Source organism: Biomphalaria glabrata, chromosome 6 (assembly GCF_947242115.1).
Source record: "Biomphalaria glabrata chromosome 6, xgBioGlab47.1, whole genome shotgun sequence".
In the NCBI taxonomy this organism is placed as follows: domain Eukaryota; kingdom Metazoa; phylum Mollusca; class Gastropoda; family Planorbidae; genus Biomphalaria; species Biomphalaria glabrata.
The window spans coordinates 44,673,641-44,695,384 of NC_074716.1; the positions used below are offsets into that span (position 1 = coordinate 44,673,641).

The 21,744-nt window shown below is 36.3% G+C and overlaps 1 protein-coding gene across 1 annotated transcript; it reads right to left on the reverse strand.

The window, feature by feature from the left end:
* Positions 1-12,280: 12,280 nt before the first annotated feature.
* On the reverse strand, positions 12,281-17,647 carry LOC129927000 (guanine nucleotide-binding protein subunit alpha-1-like). The gene is made up of 2 exons (XM_056034072.1): positions 17,241-17,647; positions 12,281-12,819 (listed from the first exon to the last, which is right to left on the reverse strand). The coding sequence occupies exons 1-2, from the start codon at positions 17,312-17,314 to the stop codon at positions 12,528-12,530; spliced, it is 366 nt and encodes a 121-aa protein (XP_055890047.1). The 5' UTR covers positions 17,315-17,647; the 3' UTR covers positions 12,281-12,527.
* Positions 17,648-21,744: the final 4,097 nt, after the last annotated feature.

Here is a 21,744-nt window from a genome sequence, read left to right on the forward strand (position 1 = left end):
GTTTCTATGTAGGTTTTAAATCGCTTTCGACGCAAGATAAATTAGCATCTTCACCGCGTGCTTTGGCTTTTACAAATAGTTTGTGGTTTCAAGTCAATGATTTAGAAGCGATTATCTTCTCGAAGTTAGAAGCAATGTATATGTAATGCTAATATGGCGAGCTTTGCGGTACCACTAGAAATTGCGGAAAAAGGCAAACCATTTATAGATGGTGAGTATCTGAAAGACTGTTTCATACATGCATCTGAAGAACTGATTCATGATTTTAAAAACAAACCAGAAATTTTGAAAAAAAATCAAAGATTTGCCACTATTCACTTAAACAGAACAAGACAGAATAGCTCAAATAGCTCAATTGTCTTTAAATGTAACATATTTGCAGCCGGAAGATATCCAACTTTCTTCTGTCTTATCACTTGCTATAGATGAGTCTTGCGACATAAAGACACGGCACAAGTTGTCCATTTTGTCAGGTATATGTCTTCCCAAAGGTCCAAAAGAAGAAACTCTAGGATTGCTACCACTCTCGAAACAAACAAGAAGAGAAAATATAGCGCATGCCGAGCAAAAATACCTTGAAGACATTAAGATCGCTTTTATTAAAATCGTTTCAATAACACCTAATGGAGCCAGATGTATGACAGGAAAAAATAAAAGGGCAACAACGACAAAATAAACCGCGAAATTCTTACGTTTCACTGCAAAATACACCAAGAAGCGCTTTGTGCCCAAACATTTTAGGCCGAAATAGTTGAGGTCATAAATTTGGTCATCAAGATTGTTAACAGCATGTTGTCAAAAGCACTCTACCGTCGTCAGTTTAAAGACTTCTTAACTCTTTCTCTCTGTAATTATTTACCACATTCTGGTGGAATCAACGTTGGTATCGTCAGTTAGGAGACAAAGAGTTAAAGGAAATGGAGACACAGTATCCCGACCTCCTTCTTCCCAACAAAGTGCGATGGCTTTCCAAAGGTTGAAACGTTTTGCTTTGTGCTTGAATGAAATAAATACATTCCTAAATGATAAAGGCATTAATCACCCTGAATTAGAGAACGACAAATGGTCGCAAGCATTGTTCTTTATGGTGGATATAACATTGAAATTAAATGAGCTGAATCTAAAGCTGCAAGGAAAGTAAAACCCAGCCGAATTGTTTTGTTTTGAAGTAAAAAAAAAATTTTTGCAGAAGATATTCAGAGCGGTAAGTTACTTCATTTTCAATGTCTAAAACAGTATCGCGATAAAATCAGAGCAACTTTTGACACGAATTACTTCAGCACAGTTATAAAAAATGTAAGATGAATTTCTTGATAAATTTAAGCAGTTTAAAACCAACAAAACTATTCTAGCATTCATAGTACACCATTTCAACACAAATAGTAACGAAATCCACATTGATCCATTTGAATTTGATACTGGATCTCTAGAAATACAATAGCTCGATTTAAAAAGTAAAGTTTTGTGGGGTAGCAAATTTACGGAGTTGAAAATCAAGTTGGAAGTGTTGGAGGTCCAAAAATGTATGTTCGTAACAAAACAAAAGTGAACAGCTTTCAAAGAAATGCCGCGAGTTGATGAGTTGAATAGTCTTCCAGAGTGCTACATCTTTGGATCGACATGTTCGTGCAAGAAAGCGTTCTCTTGTATAAATATAATTAAAATAAAAGTGAGAAGCCAACTTACAAATGAAAATTTAGAGTCGTGTTTGAAACTAAAAACAAGGTATGAGCCAAATGTATCCAAACTTTCTAAGACCATAAAAGCCATCGCTCCCATTGAATTCAGTTGCTCAATTGTTTGTTAGTGAAGTTCAAGTTAGTGTTGTAAGCGCCATATATATTATCTAATTTGTAGTGAAAAACACTATATATATATATATATATATATATATATATATATATATATATATATATATATATATATAGGAATAAAAAGTTTATAAAGAGTGTGTGAGTACTATTTATTGTTGGCAAGATAAAATGTTGTGGCTCTTTAAAAACTTTAAAATTTTGTAAATTCTAATTTTTGGCTCTTCCGACTCAAAAGGTTGCCGACCCCTGACCTAATTCAACCTACCCGATATCAATGGAAACATTTAATATCGGCGGCAGGAGCTTAACTAAACAAAATGGTATAGGACAGAAATAACAAAAAAAGAGGCGAAAGCCCTCCATCTCTCCCTCCCCACCCCCAAAAAATATATTACAAAATTAAGAGACCCTTCCTTAGAAGACTATTCTGTCTCGATCTGAATTTGATGTAAGTACAAGGTTGGAATCCGCTACCAAACGGCTGACAGGAGCGCAGAAAGGACCGTCGAGCGGCCGCTGGCTTCCTCTTCACGTAGATGGATGGACCATCGACACGAGGCTGGACAGCCAGTTCGACCGTCAGTGTAGCAGTAAGCCAGCTTGGGGCAGCCAAGTTTTGTATTCCTCTGCGCGGAAAGTAAAATAAAATAAATAATTTATGGCTTTTATATAGCGCTACTTTCATGCTTATAGCATGCTCAGAGCGCCATGGTTCAATCTAATTTGTGGACCAGTGGAGGGAAGGGGTATCTGGGAGTAGGCTTTCCGTACTGCCCTTTGGCGCTCAGTACACACAACCCTGCTCGAGTCGGGTGTCGAACCTCGAGCCCCCTTCATAGGAAGCCAAGTTCAAACGCACTTAGCCTTTTGATCACGCTTTCCAGTAAAATTTAAATTAAATTTGTTACCTTGTCATTTTTATAATCCATATTAAAATAAAACTAATTAATTACGGATAACTGATAAACTAATTGGCTCATTTTTTTTTATTGATTTATATGTTGTCATCGAACATGGGCGTGTACATAAAATTCATAATGACAGGATGAGTTGTAGTGATTGAAAATCGATTGAAAAATCGATTCCGAAAACCCATGAATGAGAGCAAGTTAATATAAGCGTTGTAAAAAAAAATATACCATTCTTCCTTTATACAGCTGATGACTTTTTGTAAGAGCGATATGCTTTAATGACTTTTTGTAAGAGCGATATGCTTCTAATAACTAATGAAGGATAGATTACGAAGGAAACATTTTTTAGGTATTTTTTTTTCTCAAAGATTTACATAAGCTGTCAAATTTTAAGAAAATGGTTAGAGCTGTTTTCGAGATCCATTTCGACCTACCGTTCACACACGAAGAGTTAACAAGCTAATAAAAGTCATTGTAAATTTTAAAAAAGATGGTTGAAATGTATAAGTCTAATTTATAAATTTGTGTTTAAATCTGCCAAAATGATGTACTATACAGATTGTGCTAACTGGTAGTCCCGTTCACTGTAAAGAAGTCAGTCTGTTGGATAAAGCCCTAAATTGCGAGCTATATATCAGATGATGTAAATGAAATCTGTTTCTATGTCTGACGGTTAACGATTGTGATCTGTGGCCAAACGCAACGGCCAATTAAACTTATGTCAGGTACTCATTAGAACTGGCTGGAATCAGAAGCGTCCTAATAATTCCTAAATTCGAAAAGCCAAGCGCTTTACCACTCAGCGGCTCAGCCAATACTCAAGTAAAAATTAGTAGGCCTTATGTGGATACCCTGTGTGTGTGTGAGTGCGTGTGTGTATTTGTGTGTGTGAAGGAATCTTAAAGCATAAGTAAAAGTATAGCATTCAGACTAATCCAGAGTTGCAAAGCACTTATTTCTATTACCGTTTTACTGTAAATCTGACTTTTTGTGTTCCAGCATCTACTTGCAATTTGGTTAGAGAGTTTGCTCTTGTCTTAAAAAACAAAACAAAACAAAAAAAACATCTGACGAGTGACGTCACCAGCCAAGTGCGTTTTAAAATTAATAAACAAATAGCAAATTAAAAAATTCAAATAATTTGAACATAAGTGTGTGTGCGTGTGTGAATGTGTGTGTGTGTGTGTGTGTGTGTGTGGAATGGAAACCTCATCAAAAAAAAAAATATATTGTTATTCCTTTTTTATTTCTTTAAATTTTATAGCCTAGTCAATTTCTGAATCCGTTTCTATTGCAGACGGATAACAAGGGTATCTTTTAAGATAAGATAAGATAAGATAACTTTTATTGATCCAATCAAATGGAAATTCGGTTTGACTACGATTGACAACCTCAGCGTAACTACTTTACAATAACAACTACTGTAGCCAGCACAAAGACCTTTATTTCCCAACATTTCATAGGTACCGATTAGACTTGGGTACTTCGGAGCTTCCTAAAAAATTCTGAAGTTCAAAAGTCTTCAAGAAGATTTGAACGTGAGACCTTTCTTCTTGGAAACCAAGTTCTAGAAAAGCGTGTGACAAAAATCGTTATTATTGATATATCGTGGACGACAAAGTTTTGTCTCTGATCACTGTATCTTCTGGGAGATGTCCTAGACTAGCAGGCTAATAGTAAAGTTCCCCTTTCAGACCTTGAGGTCTATAGGGCAGATGATAGAAAGGTCATCTAATTCTGTGACCTACGGTTAACGAGGGTGTCATGTGGCCAACATAACGACCAACAAACTAATGTCAGGTACCCATTAGAGCTGAGTGTACTCAGAGTCGCCCGAAAATCTCTAAATTAAAAATCCCAGTCTTCGAACCCAGGACCCCGGTTTTGAAGTCAAGCGCTTTACCGCTCAGCCACCGCACCTCCAGCAGGCTAATGATCTGGTCAAAAAGCGGCATGGTATTTAGGCCTTGGACTATATTCTAGAAGCAGGCGTTACTCATTTGCTTTCCGTCAAGACGAAACATCATTAAGACAGTCAATCAGGCCGATTTCAAAATAGCCAATCAGGTCAACTTACACCGAGGTGACCGAAAGGGTGGTGTTTGGTCAGCAGCAATGCACCAGGGAGGGAGGTAATGTGGTACGGGTGAGAGTGTGACTTGTGCAAAGTTTGTGTTCCAATGTGCGTCAGAATGTCCCCAACAAGACGACCACCTGGCATATATAACAGCCCACGATGAGGTAAGAGTGTATTCAGACTTGCCCATTGTAGTTGCGATCTGCCAATATCAATACATTACTGAGGTAATTTACTCTCATACGCTTTTAGTTTATGTACATACGATGTTGAAGTTTTGTTATAATTATATACTACTTGTAGTGCATAATTATTTCTATTTACTACAGTGGTTTATGTTATCTTACTACAAATAACTAATTAGTTGTTTTTATTTTATGAAGGATATATAGGCCAACTCCAAGGTGTCAAAAGATAATACTCAAGGGACCCCTCAACTCAAGAAAAAAAAAAGAAACTAAAGCAACTACAAAATAGAGCAGTGAAATTTATAACAAACGAATATTCCAAGCTGATTAGAGTAACACCATTAATAAAATCACTAAACTTAGAGACACTTCAGGACAGAAGAATAGAGAGTAAAGTAGCTATAAAACATAAAACATTGAACCATAATTTACAAATAGAAAAACAAAAACATAACATTATTCCATACGCTAGAACAAATTCGTAAAAGTATTCCTTGTTCACAAGTGCCAGTAGAGAATGGAATGAGTTGCCTGGAAAACCAACGACTTAGCAGAGTTTAAGTCATTGATTAACATGCATGAATAGATTGACACATAAAATACGTAACATTTTTTATTCTTAAACCTAGAGTCATCCTACAATGTCTGCTGTAGTTTGTCATAGAAAATTCACAAACAGTAAATGTCAATAACTACAATAATGTCCACCTAGATCACTTGACTCCTGATTGAGCGTTTAAACACCCAAAATATGTATAGTAGATATACTGTCATGAAGTCAACTGGCCAAGATGTTAAATGAACACAAAATCAGAGATTGCATCTGGTTCCCCAGTTCCCACGTCATTATGTTCCCTAATGAAAAGGGTCTCATTGATCACACTGAGGTCTGTTGTTTTTGTTTGGAGGTCTTTTCTTTATCAACAAGGTGTCACGTTGGGTCATCGCGAGGTCATGTTAGCGTTAGTACTTTGTTTTGACTTGACCCATTCCATTTGCTATGATTTAAGTCTAAACGGTAGATATACTATTACACTAGAGTGATTAAACCTATTGACAACGCGATGTTTTATTTCTTTCAAGAGTAACTACTTCCTCTTTAAACTGACATGAGCAAGTCTTTAAACAAATTTAGGCTTGTTTTAAACCTAGAGTCCCAATGTTGTGTTGTTGTTGTTTATTCATTTCTTGTGCCTATTATTTAAACTATGTACGAAAGCAAAATAGTGATTCTTATATTTGTATAAATACATTTTGGCTGTATCATATAGTGTATACGTATATGCGAATCCATGTGTTGATTAAGCCATATATTATAGACTACAGACGTTCATTTGAAAGAGAAGATAACCCCAGTTTTTGTAAGCTTTTCAAGAATAAATACAATGAAGATCGCGGAAATATGTTGAACATATATTCAAATTTATTCTAATATATATATGTAGATAGACAGATAGATAGATAGATAGATAGATAGATAGATAGATAGATAGATAGATAGATAGATAGATAGATAGATAGATAGATAGATAGATAGATAGATAGATAGATAGATAGATAGATAGATAGATAGATAGATAGATAGATAGATAGATAAATAGATAGATAGATAGATAGATAGATAGATAGATAGATAGATAGATAGATAGATAAATAGATAGATAGAGAGATAGATAGATAGATAGATAGATAGATAGATAGATAGATAGATAGATAGATAGATAGATAGATAGATAGATAGATAGATAGATAGATAGATAGATAGATAGAATTAAATCAAACTGAACAAGCAAAAAAAAACAAAAAAAAAAGCTAATCTAAGGGATGGTAAGTGAAATAACTTCTACATTATTAAACGATATAGTTGTAAATGCGGACTTCTTACCCTTCCATAAGCCTTTTTTTTTTTTTTTTTAACTCTTTCTCTCCGTAATTATTTTTCTCATTCCGATCGTATTATTCATTTTGCTCATTCGTATTTCACTACCCTGTTATGATTAAACTACAATAACTTTTTTGTTTGTCATCAGAAATTGTTATATTTTGTATTGAATTATAGGAGAATATATGTTCTTTTTACACTTTACAAATTAAAGTTGATAGATCCAAAAAATCAATTTAGTTTAATGGGAGTCAAATCAACGATGGCATCGTCAATTAGGAGAGAAAGAGTTAATGTATTTTTTTTTTATATTTGCTTGTTTGTTCGGAACTGACAGAATCTAAATCTATATTGATGTTAGTGTGTTAATAACAAAATAAACTTAACACATATATTGTAGTCAGATTGCAAACGTCTGTGGTCAGAGTGCACATTTCTGTGATCGTGACACACAAATCTAAGGTTAGAGTGCGCATTGCTGAGGTCAGAGTGCATCCATTTGTGGTCTGAATACATATTTCTTAATCTTATATGACAGAAACACTTCTACCATCTCTTGAAGAACTTTTTTAAAGGAAAGATGCATTTTTAAAACATACACAATTCTTAAAGACAATATGCACCCATTAAACTATGTTACATCAGATCTGGTCGAGGTGGTTGGCTCCTTTTCCTTTTAGGCTAGAACTGAAAGATTTAAAAACTTCATTCTTCTTTCAGTCAGGGTGGTTCAAGGTCGTTGTCATCACCAAGAAGTACATAGAAGCCTGATTCATAAAGCGCTGGTTGTGTGTGTGTATTATAAGTATATGAATATTAATCGTGTTGGCATCTATATTATTACTGTTTTAGTTGTAATACTGAGAAGGACAATTGTAGTCAAACTGAATTTCCATTTGTTCGGACCAATAAACTTATCTTATTAGCCCATACTCAGACACAAAGATAAAGGCACATTCCTCGATCCATATGCTAGGACAAAGTTGTACAAATACTCCTTCTTCCCTAGTGCAATTTGAGCATGAAATGGGTTGCCTGAGCCAGCCAGGAAAACCAGTGACTTAGCAGAATTTAGATCTTTGGTTAATATGCATGACTAAATGTATGACGCGTAGGACGTAATCATCGTCTTTTTTTGAAGTAACGTCTGTATTTTATAAGATAAGATAAGACTGTCTATCCTCTCTCATATGTTAGGTGTTATGAGCTAGGTAAAATCATGAGAGAAATACTCCAGCTAACAGCACTCGGGGACATATGCCTGCAGTAAAAACATGGGGTGTCCGGGTTTGGTCAACAAAAGTGACACTTATCTCGTGTCGACGATAATATTGGTGATCCCTCAGATCGAGGATCCTACCGTGCGGACACCCACGACACCAGTGACCATAATAATCTTTTGTTTCAGGGCTATCGCGCTGCCTTATGACACGTTCCTTAACACGAGGTGTCCCAATGTGCAGCAGCAACAAGCTGTCAACCTTGACCAATGTTTTCTCCCGTCTGCGTTGAACAAGGGACGACAACTGGTGGCACGAGACAAGATGAGGTGGGTAGGTTATCTCCCATTTAGAATTGCAAAACAAGACCATAAAAAAACATTCCAAAGATATTTTTGTATGAGATAGGTGAAAACAACAACATTCAATATTCTAATATCAAGCGAAAAGTGAAGTGAAAGCTTTAAGTTAAATATAAAGCAATGATGCCTACCTACGGCCCGAGGTCCATATCCTACCCGTATCACAGTGCTATCTGGCATTAGGACACATAACACCTTTAAGTAAAATCCCTGAATTTAGAAAGTCTTCAGGATAGTCTTCTTCTCAAGTGATAATAAAGCATGGAATGGGTTGCCTGAGCTAGCCAAGAAAACCAATGACTTGGCAGACATTAAGTCATTGGTTAACATGCATGATTAGATGCATGACGCTTAGGACGTAATCATCTTCTTTTTTTTTTTTAATAACGCCTGTATTTTATAAGATAAGAAATGTATCCACATTATGAAGAAACAGAGACTCACTTCCATTGGATGAGACATTTTTTTTAAATTGATGCAACCGTTGATTACGTGTCTAAACTTTAAGTAGTTCTAGGCTCCACGGGCCTCAGGGTACTATATGATAGGAAATCATGAAATGTAATCCATTTGTAACGAAAAGTCAAATAAATTTGTATGTGCGTTGTTTTTTTTTAATTTAAAAAAGGACCATTCTTTATCACAATACCTTTTTTATTAAAGCGGATATATTCCACTTATGAAAGTCTCTCCTATTCATGATTTAAACAGTATGAATTTTATCCAAACCTTATTTAAAGTAGTACAGTATATCATGTTTTTTTCACTCTATTTCACTTGATAATGTTCCATGTATATCTATTTATAGTCTCCATTGTAATGACATTTTTATTGTATTGATGATTGTAATGTCTGCATCAGTGGCGCAGCTAAGGTGGTGGAAGTGGGGGCGGGTTGAAATTCGAAATCCCCCACCGGGCCCCTAATGGAGGATTGCCCAAAAATGAATTTCCTATTTATTTATTTTTTTACATTAAATATTTCACCACTGCTATGTAATCTTTCTATTCACTAGTAGTCTATAATACTAGAAAGCACTGATCTATATCCCGGATAAGGAAACATCATGTTATAGATACCTTGGCTGTACAGAAAGCACGACGTGAGGCGATATGAATTTAGATTTGTCCCCTTGTGCATTATCTCGCCGATAAACAACTGTATTATTCATTAAAAGAGTCTTAATGATTATTTGTTTTTAATTTGTACCAATTAGAATTTAGACATATATTTATTTAATGCTCATTATTTTATGTCATGATGTCAAATATCAAAACGCATGCATAAAGTCACTGCTTACAACGCTCTATAATGTATTTCATTGCTTCCCCTGTATTTAGACACTTTTAAACGCAGATAACTTCTTCCCTTCTTTGACAATAATGGAAGCCTATGTTCTGTATGACAGTGGGCTACAGAGAATTATATTGTGTATTATATGTCTTGTTTAAAAGTAAAAAGTTCCCCTTTCGGACCTTGTGGTCAATTACGGACGTTCCTTCAAAACAAATAATTACATCCTACATGTATCCATGTGTTAATCTAGTCATCCACGTTAACCAGAGACTCTAATAAGTCATCGGTTTTCCTGGCTGATTCAGGCAACCCGTTCCACCTCTTTAATGGCACTAGGAAATAAAGCACATATAAAGGAACGTGTCCTAGAATTTGGGAAAGACATGTGTGTGCCATTTTGTGTCAGAATGAAGGAAGGGTTGAGAAGATATTTTTTGTTATAGGTATATGACTTGTGTGTGTGTGTATGTGTGTGTATATGTGTGTGTGGGGTTTACTGTTTAGCTTGAAACAAAGTTTATGAGCTCTTTTATTTAGTTGGCACCATCTAGGTCCCATTTAGCGTCCTTGACATTGTTTAGTTTATTGTAAAAAAAAATATTCTCCAACAAAAAAAAGATTATTATTAATTTTTCTTAGATATATCAACTATATCATTTGCATGTTTGTTATACTACAAGGTTCTTACATAGGTTGGTTGTTAATTGAATATGTAACTTATAAATAATCTTATTTTTTTAATTTGGCAAGGTCAGGATAAGGTTATATTTTCATATCTCTTATTTTTTATTTTGACTCACGGGGCCCACCTACGAGTTTGTGTGAAAAAAACACAATCTACACTTGATATTTTATTTACATTTACAGCCCTTCATGTTTGACATGTATTATTTATTTATTTTGGTTTTGATTTTGAATAATTTATTGCTTTTATTTATTTTTATTTTTTTTGAAGTATTTGTATTTTATTATGAGTAAAGTGTTCACAGTAGATAAAGAAAAGTTCTTTAAAAAGGCAATCATAAATTCCAGTGTCATTTAATATGGCTGCCTGATCATGTGAAATGAGCTCCGAACTGCAGTCTCGATATCCCTGGTTCCTACGCCACACACCTTCGTCCTGCAGGAGTTTGGACAGTCTTAGAGTCTTCAATTCTGCGGGAACATCCTGGAGATTTGCATCTATATTGTTATTGTTACAGTAAGTAGGCTAAGGTGGTCTGTTGTAGTTTTATTGTATTTCCATTTGATTGGACCAATAAAAAGGATGTTATGTTATCTTAAACATGTAAATAAACTTACATTTGGCAAAAAATAAAAAACAATGTCAATATATAGATTTCATCTTTATTGCTCAATTCCAATATACATGTATTTTATTTATACTCTTCAGTTGTATAGCATTGTAACATAGATGATTTAATTTAGGTACATTCAATATTGTCATCACTAACTATCGAACACATTGGCATGGCAGTTCTAAAGTGACATATTGTTAACATTCTTTATTTATAGGATGGACAATGGCAATTAAAAAAAAATAATTAAAAAAAAAATACAGAAAATATTAATAACAATAAATGAGAATACAATATTTGCAATAATGGCTCAATCAAATCGAACACATTTTTTATATGAAACAAAAAGATAAAATATTTTGAACACATTAGCTATTTACATAGAGTAGAGCAGTATGTTGTTTGTGTCAATCACATTATTAGATTGTACAAAATGAGCCGATATTCCTACACATTATTACTGAATATGAAAATAAAATGAGGCCTTCATTACAGTCTATTGTGCTATACTATACTAAACGATAATTACTAATTCTTGAAGCAACACCATTATAAACTCAGTACAGTTGTACATACTAGAAACATTAGTTATAATTATAAATACATCTTTTGCTTATATTTGGCCTCAGATAACTCTTTTATATTTTATCAAGTGAATGTACATGCAAATAACTCATCCAAGGAAACAACGTTATTTAGGAAATAAAATTTTAAATAGCCTCATATCTCCTAACAAAAGGTAATTATTGAAAAAAAAAATGTGTACATAGTTCAAGTCATGGCAACTGTAATATCAAGTGTGATTAAAAGCTGAATGGACAACTTTATACTAAGATATAAAGCACAAAACAGACAATGGATATAAATAGGCAGTATAAGGGGTGATAATTCTAAGGATACAATCTATTGTCATTTAGTATAGACTAGAGACGTAGATGGCAAAATAATTTGAAGAAGTCTACCAACGAATTTCCTAACAATAAACAATGTTCTACATCTACAAGACTACGGATATATTATAGAGAATTAAATGTGACAATTAAAATAATTCTTAAAGCATTGAGCTAAAATATTAAAGTAGGGAAATAGCAGCAGATATACGCATACATTAATAAACATTTGTACTGACCAATTCACACACACATGATAATAATAAGTCTACAATGTTAACCAATAACTCTTAATCTTTAAAACATACTTCTTTCAGTGAAAAAAAAAAGGGAGAGAGAGAGAGGGAACATTTTTTACGCTATTTGTAGCCAACTATAGCACTACAGTTGACTACAGACTTTGGCAATATGTTGTGGTAGAATTTTTCGTTTGTCAAAAGATTTTTTTTAAAGATCTACTTAACTATCATGAATTTAAAGTACACAAAACAAAAAAGGGATGACGTCATCAGTTTCTAAGCACTTTTGAGTGGTCGCAAAAAAATAAAATGTAAAAATGTAGGAGACATGGCTGACATTCTGACAAGAACTATCCATTATTGAAAAGGCGTTTCTTTATCAGTGTGTGGCCTTCTCGAAGTCTGCTGACGGCTCGGACTCTGTGGCTCCTGCGTCCACTCGGCACAGGTGGGACTGGCAGGCGGGAGTAGTCGGGCAATGGCGCAGACGCTGGCGGCGGGTCAAAAAACAGCTTCCTAGCAGACGCTGGCTTGTTCAGGTAGTCGAATGGGCGTGGCAGTCCCTTAGGTTTAAGGGAAGGGGTGGGCCCTTGGTCACTTTTCCTCTTCTTCGGTGCACTGGGTACTGCAGTATCAGCTGGCCTGTTAGATGAGGGACAACAAGAAACACTATTAAAAAATATGCATATTATATTGAAGCACTGATGGAACTGGTGGTGAGAGGTGGAATGTGTGTCTGTGTGTGTAGGTGGGGGTAGAATGTGTGTCTGTGTGTGTAGGTGGGGGTAGAATGTGTCTGTGTGTGTAGGTGGGGGTAGAATGTGTGTCTGTGTGTCTAGGTGGGGGTAGAATGTGTGTCTGTGTGTCTAGGTGGGGGTAGAATGTGTGTCTGTGTGTGTAGGTGGGGGTAGAATGTGTGTCTGTGTGTAGGTGGGGGTAGAATGTGTGTCTAGGTGGGGGTAGAATGTGTGTCTGTGTGTCTAGGTGGGTGTAGAATGTGTGTCTGTGTGTCTAGGTGGGGGTAGAATGTGTGTCTGTGTGTCTAGGTGGGGGTAGAATGTGTGTCTGTGTGTAGGTGGGGGTAGAATGTGTGTCTGTGTGTGTAGGTGGGGGTAGAATGTGTGTCTGTGTGTCTAGGTGGGGGTAGAATGTGTGTCTGTGTGTGTAGGTGGGGGTAGAATGTGTGTCTGTGTGTCTAGGTGGGGGTAGAATGTGTGTCTGTGTGTCTAGGTGGGGGTAGAATGTGTGTCTGTGTGTCTAGGTGGGGGTAGAATGTGTGTCTGTGTGTCTAGGTGGGGGACAGAAGGATGTGTTGGGAAGGGGCTGAAGGTGCTCATGGATGTGGAAGACAGGGGGAATGTAGCGGAGGGGTGAGGAGTTATATGTTGGGGCGCAGGCTATTATGTCGGGAAGGGTGTGTGTGTGGGAAATATGTGGTGAGTGCGGGGAAAGCAAATGTGTGGATAGTATGCAGATTGTGTGGGGAAAGTATGTGTGAGGGATGTATGCAGTGTATGTGAGGAAAGGAGATGTGTGGGGAGTATGTGGTGTATGTGGTGAAAGCAAATGTGTGAGGAGTATGTGGTGTATGTGGGGAAAGGAAATGTGTGGGGAGTATGTGGTGTATGTGGGGAAAGCAAATGTGTCTGGAGTATGTGGTGTATGTGGGAAAATGAGATGTGTGGGGAGTATCTGGTGTATGTGGGGAAAGGAGATGTGTGGGGAGTATGTGGTGTATGTGGGGAAAGCAAATGTGTGGGGAGTATGTGGTGTATGTGGGGAAAGGAGATGTGTGGGGAGTATGTGGTGTATTTGGGGAAAGCTGATGTGTGGGGAGTATGTGGTGTATGTGCCAGCATGTGGGGAAAGCAAATGTGTGGGGAGTATGTGGTGTATGTGCCAGCATGCGGGGAAAGCAAATGTGTGGGGAGTATGTGGTGTATGTGCCAACATGTGGGGAAAGCAAATGTTTGAGGAGTATGTGGTGTATCTACCAGCATGTGGGGAAAGCAAATGTGTGGGGAGTTTGTGGTGTATGTGGGTAAAGGAAATGTATGGGGAGTATGTGGTGTATGTGGGGAAAGGAAATGTGTAGGATGCAGAAGGTGGGTGGGAAGCAGGCTTTGTATGTCTAAGCAGCATTTGTGGGGAGCAGGCGCTTTATCAGAGTGGGAAGGAGTCCTATTAGGCGCAGAAGGTGTCCGAGGAACAGGCAGTGTATGTGGTCCATTTAACCCCTTGAAGGAAAATGTGGGTCCCAGGAGGCTATGTGTGGGATAGGAGATGTGTGTGGAGGAGCAGGGGATGCAAATAGGGGAGCAGACCCTGCTAAAGGGGAAAGATGTTATGGTGGGGGCAAGATGAGTTTGTGTGTGTGTGTAGTAAAATCGAAATAATAATTACAGATGTTATGGTGGGGGCAAGATGAGTTTGTGTGTGTGTTGATTTTGAAATCGTATTTGTTTTTACTATTATCAGTTAATATGGGGATGAAATGATATTGTTAGTTTGTGGAAGTAGATTTGTTTGTGATTAGTGATGATGACGGTGTTAATGCTGGTGATGGTATCTGGTGGTGATGTTGGTTATGGTAATGTGGTGAGGTTGTCAATAAAAGTAATGTTGGAGGTGAACATGGTGGTTAGCGATTGTGGTGATATTAATGAGTTCGATGATGTAATATTGTGGCAATGGTGGAGATATGGAGATATTAATAAGGTGATGATGATGACTTTAATGAGGTGGTCATAGTAGCGATATTAATGAGGTAATGATGATGACTTTAATGAGGTGGTCACAGTAGTGATATTGATAAGGTGATGATGATGACTTTAATGAGGTGGTCATAGTAGTGATATTAATAAGGTGATGATGATGACTTTAATGAGGTGGTCATGGTAGCGATATTAATGAGGTAATGATGATGACTTTAATGAGGTGGTCATGGTAGCGATATTAATGAGGTGATGATGATGACTTTAATGAGGTGGTCATGGTAGTGATATTAATGAGGTGATGATGATGATGACTTAAATGACGTGGTTATGGTAGTGATATTAATGAGGTGATGATGATGACTTTAATGAGGTGGTTAGGGTAGTGATATTAATGAGGTGATGATGATGACTTTAATGAGGTGGTTAGGGTAGTGATATTAATGAGGTGATTATTGTTATGGCCTGCTTCTAAAACGAGATTTTTCTTTTTCGTGTAAAGATTAGCTTTAAGCATAAACAATAACTGTAGATCCTTTTTAACAAGACACAGGAGGGCATTAGGTGAAAGTGCATTAAGTGAAAGTGCATTAGGTGAAAGTGCATTAGGTGAAAGTGCATTAAGTGGAAATGTATCTGGAGAGCATAAGGCAAAGGGCATAAGTTAGAAGTGCATAAGGTGGAAGTGCATTAGGTGAAAGTGCATTAAGAGGAAATGTATCTGGTGAAAGTGCATAAGGCAAAGGGCATAAGTTAGAAGTGCATAAGATGGAAGTGCATTAGGTGAAAGTGCATTAGGTGAAAGTGCATTAGGTGAAAGTGCATTAAGCAAAAGGGCATAAGTTGGAAGTGCATAAGTTGGAAGTGCATAAGGTGGAAGTGCATTAGGTGAAAGTGCATTAGGTGAAAGTGCATTAGGTAAAAGTGCATTAGGTAAAAGTGCATTAGTAAAAGAAATGGGAGAAAGACCGAATTGAAAAAAAAAAGGAAAAAGCATAATTTATTTTTTTAACTTCAGTAATTTTTAGGATTTCTTTATCTTGAGTATGTATAAGGTGAGCACTTTAACAAATATCCAGCTAATAAGTAATGGGTAAGCTCTGCAGGTAGATATAGTTTTAAAGTAAGGGGTGTATCACATCAAATATCTTTAAAGTAAGGGGTGTATCATATCAAATATCTTTAAAGTAAGAGGTATATCATAACAAATATCTTTAAAGTAAGGTGTGTGTCATATCAAATATCTTTAAAGTAAGATGTGTGTCATATCAAATATCTTTAAAGTAAGAGGTATATCATAACAAATATCTTTAAAGTAAGGTGTGTGTCATATCAAATATCTTTAAAGTAAGAGGTATATCATAACAAATATCTTTAAAGTAAGGTGTGTGTCATATCAAATATCTTTAAAGTAAGAGGTATATCATAACAAATATCTTTAAAGTAAGGTGTGTGTCATATCAAAACAAATATCTTTAAAGTAAGGTGTGTGTCATATCAAATATCTTTAAAGTAAGAGGTATATCATAACAAATATCTTTAAAGTAAGGTGTGTGTCATATCAAATAGCTTTAAAGTAAGGGGTGTATCATATCAAATATCTTTAAAGTAAGAGGTATATCATAACAAATATCTTTAAAGTAAGGTGTGTGTCATATCAAATATCTTTAAAGTAAGGTGTGTGTCATATCAAATATCTTTAAAGTAAGAGGTATATCATAACAAATATCTTTAAAGTAAGGTGTGTGTCACATCAAATATCTTTAAAGTAAGGGTTGTATCATATCAAATATCTTTAAAGTAAGAGGTATATCATAACAAATATCTTTAAAGTAAGGTGTTTGTCATATCAAATATCTTTAAAGTAAGAGGTATATCATAACAAATATCTTTAAAGTAAGGAATGCATTGTATCAAATAACTTAAGAGTAAAGAAAGTATCATATCAAATAGCTTCAGTTTAGTAATGAGTATATCATATCAAATAGTTTAAAGTCATGAATGTATCACCTGTAGCCAATACAAATAAACAGCAGGCATTGCACATATTTTAGATTTTTTATGTAATAATTTAAATTACAAATCAAGTGAATTGTGCCAAGTTACAGCTGTTCCTAACAAACATTTCTATTCTATTGAGATTACATTTCTACACAGACTTGTAGAAACTGAAAATTGTTCATACAGATAGTTTTGGGAAGCTTTAATTATTATTTACTGATGTATATGTCGTGATCAAAGTAATATAAAAATCTGGTGAGGCATATAAAAGTGGAATGGTATTAAAAAAGGTGAAAAGCAATAGTAATAGAAATACTCAAATGTATACTAAAAGTCGTGTTCACTTACTGTGCTGGTGCTGGTTCTCTCTCGTTAATCCGGTTGTTGTTGGTATTGTTGACAACTCTTCGATTTTGTTCCATGTTTTGAAGTAACTGGCAGACAGATACGGTCCAAAGTGTCAGGAAAACTATTTAGTGATCAACGAACGAGATAGTCCTTTGAGATCATTTGGTGCTAATAGACTTTAATTTAACACAAGAGTTATTAGTATCTTGATTTTGAGAAGGATCTTAGAATTTTAACATTTAAAAAAAAAAAAACTAACGAGATATAGATTGTCAATGAATTATCAGTGGACTAGATCTAGATGTACGATGCACTAAATCTCGAAGTGTTTTGAGGGGGACGATCTACGATCACGCGGGGACATCTAGATCTTGGACTGTCTTGAGACGTTATGGTCCGGCGGTCGAAGAGAGAAGTGGAGGGGGGGGTGTCATAGATATGAACTACCACTGGTCAGTGGTGCAAAACGTAGCAAGTAAGTAGGCGAGGAGAGGCGTGGTCAGTAGGCGAGGGGGATAGGTTTTTACAAAACCACCGAAGCGGAACAAGAAAGTGACCCCCCCCCCCCCCACCTTTTCGTAAGACTAGTACATTCATAGAAAATGGCGACAAGGTCAAGCTAGAAAGTGGGGATGGAGGGGGTGGGTTGGCTAGATTAGCGAGCATGACACTTACTTGCCATAAAAGGGCGCTTTTGTGTTAAGGGTGTCATAGTACACCAGCCCATACAGTGAATATGCAAATGTAACTCGTCCACTTACGGTACCTGCTTCTTAGTGCTCTTATCTAGGACCCCCCACCCTCTCCCTGATTCTGACACTCTCGACTCTCTCTCTCTCTTTCTCTCTCTCTCTCATATTCTCTCTATAACTCTCTTGTGCGCACTCGTTTCGTTGCGTCTTTCCTAATGAGTTGTGGTGTTTGACATTTACGATTGGCGCTGACCATAAAGTGGGCATCACTCAGTCAATCTATTGTAACCTTGTTAATTGATCACTAGCCCTGGATCTACATGACCTCTCTCACACACGCACAAATATCGAATTGCTCTATATTTTACCCCTTCTCTCTTCTCTCTCTCTCTCCGCCTTTCTTCTCTTTTTTTTCTCTAACTTGTCTCTCTCTCTCTCTCTCTCATCTCTCTTCAATGTCTGTCTCTTCTCTTTCTTTCTTCTCTTCTTCCAGACGCTCTTTCTTTTCACTACTCCCTCTCTCTCTCTCTCTCTCTCTCTCCCTCTCTGTCTCTATCATATCACTCTCACTCTTTTTTTTTTACTCTCACTCTTTTTTTTACATCTAAAAATTCTGTTCTTTCTTCACTCTTTCTCTGTCTCTCTCTCTATCTCTCTCTCTCATTTGTTTGAGTTTTGTTTCAAAATATAAACTAAATGTTTTTCTATTAATTTTACTCACATCTCTCTCTCACTCTCTCTCTCTCTCTCTCTCTCTCTCAAATTGATATCTTTTTGGAAAAATCAATACAAAATCTTTTATTGTTTACATTTTTTGTTTAAATTATGCCATTAGAATCATGGTTTTGATATAATGCTTTTGAAAAAAGTGATTGTTTCGAAAATAAAATTTGTATATAACAATTCAACAATGCACACACCCTGTCATTGATTTACTAATAGAATGAATGATTGTGTGTGTGTGTGTGTGTTAATAATTGATGGCTTTGATTGCTGTTGACTATTAGAAATGTCTAATACTAAACTCTGTAAGTTGTCTGTAAAATCTTTAATTGAAAGAGAAACCAGTGTCTTATTTTATTGTGAGCATTAAGATTTTCAATCATTTATGTGACTCTCGTAATGTTTAGATGATCAAACTTGCCAGCAGATTTGTAACCTCGGTGATGTGCTTCTATCAGTGGCATTTTACTTTTCGAGAGACGATCTTTTCCCTTTGCAACTTCTTGTGTGACTAAAGAGGCCAATCCTTGATACACAGCAGCGATCGCAGGTTGGGCATATGTAATCACCAAGCGCTTTATGCTCTCTCTCTCCATGTGGATCTATTCAGTGCCACCTCTTCCCAGCTGCCAGTGTCGATTTTGAATAGCTTCATGTCGCGTTTGCATACGTCCGTATAACGTAAAAGTGGGCGACCAGCGGCTCTCCTCCCTTCTATTAGATCGCCATACAGAATGTCCTGTGGAAATCGACCTAATGGCTTTCTACGAACGTGAAAATGTAAAAATAAAAATGATAAAGATTTTTTAAAACTTAATTAGGCATAACAAATTATTTCTGGGAAAGATTTGATCAAGACCTTCTAGTGGAAATCTCTGTACATCAAGCTTCTTACGGTGACTTCTCATTATTTGTAGTCAACTAGAATCATGCTACAGAGGTTAAGTTAAAATATAAAATTAAGACATGTTTAATTAATCCTGATATCTTAAAGCCAATTATACCTTTGGAATTCTGTAGTAGGCCTACTCGTTATTATTATATTTAATTCAATACATTTTACAGAGGATATGTCTTATTTAATATAATCAGTCATTAGGCATTTCAAAACCTGACTGAACTAACGCGGGAACGAGATCTAGTGTTGTACCTCGCTGAAGGTCACAATCTACCCGGGGGGGTATTTTCTTTTTAGTCGCCATTCCATTCAATGTCATAAGCACGACCCGGGTTTGAATTTTAAAAAGTTGGAAACCGGAATAGTACGCTTTTCCCGCCTTCTGGGTTTTAAGTAAAACAAAACACAAAGAATGCGTTTGTTTTTTCCAAGCTGGTAAAATGAAGATCTATTTGTAAAGAAGCCTTAGCACGGTCAACAATGTGACCTTGATAGCCTTTGCTTCTGCTGGCTACTACTATTAGTAGCCTTTTGAAATACCGAAACATGATTTCTATATATATATAAGCCTTGACTTCAAGTCATCAGATAATGAGTGCAGTATTTTAGGTGGCTACGTGTTTAAACACTATGTTAATACTGGGCTAGCTTTTGTTTTGTTTTACAGGTTTTGGGTTTCCTTCAGAATTACCATCTAGCCTAAACCTTCCTTAGGACAAGGGAGATAGCGTCGGTCTGGGGTAAAGCCATGGATCTCTTTGTAGCCGGTGCATACCACGTGACAGTAAATCTAGAATATGTAAAGTTCTTTGAGAATAGTTCCTCATCTACCGCCCCCACTTTCAAGGTAGAAACACAAATCAATATTGCTAAATGGTTTTGTTAATGCAGTTCATCAACAAATCTAGTTTTCTAAGGCAGAGTTACTCTCCAAAATAATATTTAATAGTTCTAAAATAGTAATGGCTAAAACCTGGGCCGGCCTTAGACCGCTTTGACCGATTGCTCCATATTGGGCCAGGTGCTAGGCAGGGGCCTGCAGTTTACATTAGCATATCACTGTCAGTCAAGGCTCTTGTCTCAGGCCTGTAAAAATGTAGGACTTAAAGGGTTAACATATTTAGTGTATAATACGATTGACGTAACTTTAATTAACCCACTGGCGCCCATTGCATTTGAGCTGCTTCCTATTCGTGTTGTATAGTACATGTTGATATAAGGATCTAATTAATAGTAATTGTTTGTTTTTTTTTTAAACAGAAGATGGAGTCTCGCAATCACCCATTAAATTGGGCACCGCAATTCGTAACGCTGGCCCTGGCTAAAGCATGACACATACTAACCTGTCCCGATTTATGTCAAATATATGCATATGCTAACATTAAACATTGTTTATTACGGGAAAATGAGATATTCTTAAAGCTATTCGCATCCTTACTCAGGAACATGTTCGCTCATCTATTGGTCTCTCTTCCATGGTACGGTCATGGACACATACATCTGTATTGCTAAATGGTTTTATCTATGCATCTCATCAACAAATTTAGGAGGCGCGGTGGCTGGGTGACATCATTATACTTGTATTTTTTTTTTAAAAGACACCACATTGATATTATTCTACTAGGTATTCAATACTACTGATATTAGACTTTGAGGTATAGACAAAAAACTACTGGCATAGAATATTGCTGTGAAATAAAAAAACAACAACATTCTAATGGTATTGAATGTGGATAGAGTCCTACTGACATGGGATATAAACAACAAAGTACTGACATGGGTTAATGCATATGTCCTACTGGCATGGGTTAATGCATATGTCCTACTGGCATGGGTTAATGCATATGTCCTACTGGCATGGGTTAATGCATATGTCCTACTGGCATGGGTTAATGCATATGTCCTACTGACATGGGTTAATGCATATGTCCTACTGGCATGGGTTAATGCATATGTCCTACTGGCATGGGTTAATGCATATGTCCTACTGGCATGGGTTAATGCATATGTCCTACTGACATGGGTTAATGCATATGTCATACTGGTCAAGTAATGAGATTAGGCAACATGGTAGTGAATATAGACCTCATCTCATTGTACGACATTTAAAAAAAGTAAAGTATCCCTTTCAGACTTTGCGATCTATAGGACAGATGATTTAAATGATAACCGACGATTAACGAGGGTGTCA

Coding starts and splice junctions, on each gene's coding strand:
- LOC129927000 (XM_056034072.1), bottom strand. CDS start 17,314: ATGGAACAAAATCGAAGAGTTGTCAACAATACCAACAACAACCGGATT. Junction 12,820..17,240: donor AGAGAACCAGCACCAGCACA/GTAAGTGAACAC, acceptor CTCATCTAACAG/GCCAGCTGATACTGCAGTAC.